Source organism: Papio anubis, chromosome 18 (assembly GCF_008728515.1).
Source record: "Papio anubis isolate 15944 chromosome 18, Panubis1.0, whole genome shotgun sequence".
Lineage (NCBI taxonomy): Eukaryota > Metazoa > Chordata > Mammalia > Primates > Cercopithecidae > Papio > Papio anubis.
In genome coordinates this window covers 70,641,829-70,647,323 of record NC_044993.1, presented here as the reverse complement: position 1 = coordinate 70,647,323, position 5,495 = coordinate 70,641,829, and the positions used below count along the sequence as shown (strand labels likewise).

The following is a 5,495-nucleotide window of genomic DNA, read 5'->3' as shown; positions in this document are numbered from 1 at the left end:
GTAGAAAAGCCATCACAGGAGTCAGGTCACTCCTGTCATATAACCACTTTATGTTCAACTTACTCCTCTGCCAAGAGGAGATAAGGCCACCTGCCTTCCACACCCCCCACATCGTATAGTGTTTTAGGAACTAAGTTTGATAATGTCACAACACCTTGAAAAGAATAAAATCATATAATTAGCAATTATTTAAGAAATACTGTCATTTTTATTACTAGTTCAATTACTAATCTGTGTTTGGGGAGGGAGTTCAGGTGAAAGACTGAGTCGATTCTTCAGGGACAGCTTTTTCCTGTGTTCTGGCCACACTGGCGCTTTGTGCTAATTGCTTCTGCAGGGGTGGAGATCTACCCTTGGGCTCTACAGAGTTAGCCAGAGCAAGCCAGGCTTCCAAATGCGACCCAATGTTTCTCCAGGGCCAGAAGAGCCCCGAGGTTAAAAGCTGTGGCCCCAGTTCGCGGGCAGGAGGAGCGCAGCACAGCCTCCTTCTTGGTCCCATGCCTGCCCTCTCTCCTTGATTCACTAAGCATGGAGACAGCGGATGGATGTGGGGGAATCTCGAGGCCAAAGGTACATTTCCATAAACAATCCCTAGACTGATTATTAGAGAATCCAGGATATAGGAGAGAGAGGCAAAGGGGGAAAAAAAGATGGGAAAAGGAAAATAGCAGATAGAGAAGGAGAGAGAAAACGGACAGTGTTAAATAGCTTTTTAAAGGCACTGATTTTGGGAGCCAGGTGTGGTGGTGCATGCCTGTAATCCCAGCTACTAGGGAGGCTGAGGCAGGAGAATAGCTTGAACCCAGCAGGTGGAGGTCACAGTGAGCCAAGACATCTTATTACTGTGATGTCTCTTAGCAGTAATAATTTCCATAAATTTACTATTAACTATGTATTTTTCTTTTCTTTTTTTTTTTTTTTTTTTTGAGACGGAGTCTCGCTCTGCCGCCCAGGCTGGAGTGCAGTGGCCGGATCTCAGCTCACTGCAAGCTCCGCCTCCCGGGTTCACGCCATTCTCCTGCCTCAGCCTCCTGAGTAGTTGGGACTACAGGCGCCCGCCACCGCGCCCGGCTAGTTTTTTGTATTTTTTAGTAGAGACGGGGTTTCACCGTGTTAGCCAGGATGGTCTCGATCTCCTGACCTCGTGATCCGCCCGTCTCGGCCTCCCAAAGTGCTGGGATTACAGGCTTGAGCCACCGCGCCCGGCCTTAACTATGTATTTTTTTCTTTCATTCATCGTTAATTGACTTAAGATTCAAACTCCCCCATTTCTTATTCTTGAGTTCTAAGATTTGGGGAGGAGGAAAATCCCTGTTCACTTTGTCTAATACCAGCTCCCCCCCAGACCAAACAACTTTGGAAGAAGATGAGCACTGTCTTTCTGTCTGTTTCTCTTTCTTTCTTTTTTTTTTTTTTCTTTTCTGAGGTGGAGTTTCACTCTCGTCGCCCAGGCTGGAGTGCAATGGCGTGATCTCAGCTGACTGCAACCTCTGCCTCCTGGGTTCAAGTGATTCTCCTGCCTCAGCCTCCTGAGTAGCTGGGATTTCCATCATGTACTACCCCGCCCAGATAATTTTTGTATTTTTAGTAGAGACGGGTTTCACCATGTTGGCCAGGTTGGTCTCGAACTCCCAACCTCAAGTGATCTGCCTGCCTTGGCCTCCCAAAGTGCTGGGATTACAGGTGTGAGCCACTGTGCCCAGCCCTGTCTGTTTCTTTTCCCTAAAGGGACACAAGGGAATGAGCACTTGAACTGGCAGGAAGTAGTCGAATGGATTTCAGGAAGAACTTCTGAAAAGAAAGATAAGCTGATTATTAGGTTAGTAACTCAGTTCCTCAGCTCTCTTAAGTCCTAGATGAAAAGAATAAGTAGGCCTGGCTCAGGGAGGCAGAGGTTGCAGTGAGCTGAGATTGCACCACTACACTCCAGCCTGGGCAACAGAGCTAGACTCTGTCTAAAAAAATTAAAAAGAAAAGAAAAAGAAAGACTGTACCTGGTCTCATGAGATGTTAAGAATTATTTGATGATTGGCCGGGCGCAGTGGCTCACACCTGAAATCCCAGCACTTTGGGAGGCCAAGGCGGGTGGATCATGAGGTCAGGAGATCGAGACCACCCTGGCTAACACGGTGAAACCCCGTCTCTACTAAAAATACAAAAAAATTAGACGGGCATGGTGGCGGGCGCCTGTAGTCCCAGCTACTCGGGAGGCTGAGGCAGGAGAATGGCATGAACCCAGGAGGCAGAGCTTGCTGTGAGCCGAGATCGCACCACTGCACTCCAGCCTGGGTGACAGAAGGAGACTCCATCTCAAAAAAAAAAAAAGAGTTATTTGATGAGTTAGAGGTGGGCATAGTAGTTATATACCTGAAAAGATAGGGATCTCCTCTGTAAATCTTGTAATTTCCCTTACTAATTACCCATTAACTAATTTAACCCCTTTTTGCATAACCTCTGTTTGTATATTTTGCCTTTTCCACCTAAACTTATTTAAGCTTAAGCGAAGTTTTGTTTGCTCTACATTGACCTCCTCTTAAATTGTATATTCCCAGCTTCTATATTTGGAGCATAAGTCAATATTTAATCTTTCCATTATTTCTGCGATTTTATAGATTCATCATGTTATTCCTCAAACGTCATCTTTCTAGATCTAGCACTGAGGTAAAACTCAGAGGGGAGGGATGTAGAAGAGAGCAGAGGAAATTTAACAGAGATTTCTGGGGAGCTTTTCCAAATGCAATGTGTCTGCCTCCCCCTTCCCTGAGCGTATGAAAACCTTGGCTGGCGAAATGTGTTGTTGCTGTTGTTTTCAAGAGATAGGGTCTCCCTCTGTCACTCAGGCATTGGAGTACAGTGGCTCACTGCAGCCTTGAACACTGGAGCTCAAGCGATCCTCCCACCTCAGCCTCTGAAAATGCTGGGATTACAGGTGTGAGCCACCATGCCTGACTGAAATTTGTCTTTTGAGAATTTTCACATCTAATTCTAATGGTCAACTCTCTCTATCCTGTCATAGCCATTGTTCTCAACTGAAGAGCCCCTCAGTTCTTGGGGTCTTTTGGTTCTGTCATCATGAGGTATTTCCTTCATTTCCATGTTAGCTCATGCCTGACATTCTGATAGAATCAACTTTTCCATTCGTTGTGTAACCAACATTAGATGGGGATTACAACAAAAGTTTGCAATCTAGGCCAGGCACAGTGGCTCACACCTGTAATCCCAGCACTTTGGGAGGCTGAGGTGGGCAGATCACAAGGTCAGGAGTTCAAGACCACCCTGGGCAACATGGTGAAACCCTGTCGCTACTAAAAGTACAAAAATTAGCCAGGCATGGTGGCTCATGCCTGTAGTCCCAGCTACTCAGGAGGCTGAGGCAGGAGAATTGCTTGCACCCGGGAGGTGGAAGTTGCAATGAGCCGAGATTGCACTCCAGCTTGGGTAACAGAGTGAGACTCTGTCTCAAAAAAAAAAAAAAAAAAAAAAAAAAGAAAAGAAAAAAAGAAAAAAAAGCTTGCTATCTTAAAAAGTAAGTTGGAGTCCAGGTGCAGTGGTTCACGGCTGTAATCCCAGCACTTTCGGAGGCTGAGGCAGATGGATCACTTGAGCCCAAGAGTTGGAGACAAGCCTGGACAACATGGCAAAACCCCATCTCTACAAAAGATACAAAAATTTTCTGGATGTGGTGGCACACACCTGTGGTCACAGTTACTTGGGAGGCTGAGACAAGAGGATTGCTTGAGCCAGGAAGATGGAGGTTGCAGTGAGCTGAGATTGTGCCACTGCACTCCAACCTAGGTGACAGAGAGAGACTCTGTCTCAAAAAACAAAAAATAGGTTGTTACTTAACTATGGATCCCAGATAACTATTAGACCATTCCTGATGCAAATCCACCTCAGCCAACAGCTTCTTCTTGACTTGCTTTTCTCCCAGCAGTTTGCTCTGAATGAATTTGTCAAGTGACTGAAGGCAACCAGTGATGGACGGGGCCAATGACAGCTCCTTGAAGGGCTTTGTTCTGATGGGCATATCTGACCATCCCCAGCTGGAGATGATCTTTTTCATAGCCATCGTTTTCTCCTATTTGCTGACCCTACTTGGGAACTCAATCATCATCTTGCTTTCCTGCCTGGATGCCTGGCTCCACACACCCATGTACTTCTTCCTCAGCAACCTCTCCTCCTTGGACCTTGCTTTCACTACTAGCTCAGTCCCCCAAATGCTGATCAATTTATGGGGACCAGACAAGACCATCAGCTATGGTGGCTGTGTGACCCAGCTCTATGTCTTCCTTTGGCTGGGGGCCACCGAGTGCATCCTGCTCGTGGTGATGGCATTTGACCACTATGTGGCAGTGTGTCGGCCCCTCCGCTACACCACCATCATGAACCCCCAGCTCTGCTGGCTGCTGGCTGTGATTGCCTGGCTGGGTGGCTTGGACAACTCTGTGATCCAGTCAACATTCACTCTGCAGCTCCCATTGTGTGGGCACTGGAGGGTGGAGAGCTTCCTCTGTGAGGTGCCTGCCATGATCAAACTGGCCTGTGGCGACACGAGCCTCAACGAGGCTGTGCTCAATGGTGTCTGCACCTTCTTCACTGCAGTCCCACTAAGCATCATCCTGATCTCCTACTGCCTCACTGCTCAGGCAGTGCTGAAAATCCACTCTGCAGAGGGGAGGCGAAAGGCCTTCAATACATGCCTCTCCCACCTGCTGGTGGTGTTCCTCTTCTATGGCTCAGCCAGCTATGGCTATCTGCTTCGGGACAAGAACAGCAACCAGTACCAGAGCAAGTTCATTTCCCTGTTCTACTCAGTGGTCACGCCCATGGTGAATCCTCTCATCTACATGCTGCGGAACGTGGAAGTGAAGGGCGCACTGAGAAGGTTGCTGGGGAAAGGAAGATAAGTTGGCTGAGAGAACACTCCTTCGTTATTTATTGCCTCTTCATCTCTACATGCGTTTCTCATTAACTCTCTCTGGCCAGGTGAACATGAAGAATACTAATTCCGGTAAAACCAAGGCATGTTCCTGACAACCCTAAGCTGACGGCCCTAAGCTGTCAGGAACATGGTTAGTGTTATTTGTAATGTTCTACACTTATTCACCAAAAATCCTACTGTGGACTACCAATAGCAGGGCAGACATGTTGTTGAGGGCTCAGAGGTTACTGACCTGTTACAGACCTGTCTCACTGTCTCTGTCTCTGTTGCCCACATGTTATTTATTATGCCTTATATTTCTGCAGAATTCTGTACTTTTCTAAGCAAAGTACCCCCACTTGCAGTATCTTATATAATGTTACTATCATTCCATAAAATCAAGCGATGTACTATTAACTTCATATGAAGACCCAAACAATTCATCTTTTTACCCTATTTGTCATCATCTTTGCCTATCTCTCTTTATCTCTTCTTCACTTTTTTTAAGAGTTGGAGTCTTGCTCTGTTGCCCAGGCTGAAGTAGAGTGGCATGATCATAGCTCACTGCAGGCTT

At 46.7% G+C, this 5,495-nt stretch overlaps 1 protein-coding gene across 1 annotated transcript; it reads left to right on the top strand.

Moving 5' to 3' along the window:
• Positions 1–3,754: 3,754 nt before the first annotated feature.
• Positions 3,755–5,495, top strand: LOC116271235 (olfactory receptor 2C1-like). Its single transcript, XM_031657960.1, has one exon. The coding sequence runs from the start codon at positions 3,978–3,980 to the stop codon at positions 4,905–4,907; it is 930 nt and encodes a 309-aa protein (XP_031513820.1). The 5' UTR covers positions 3,755–3,977; the 3' UTR covers positions 4,908–5,495.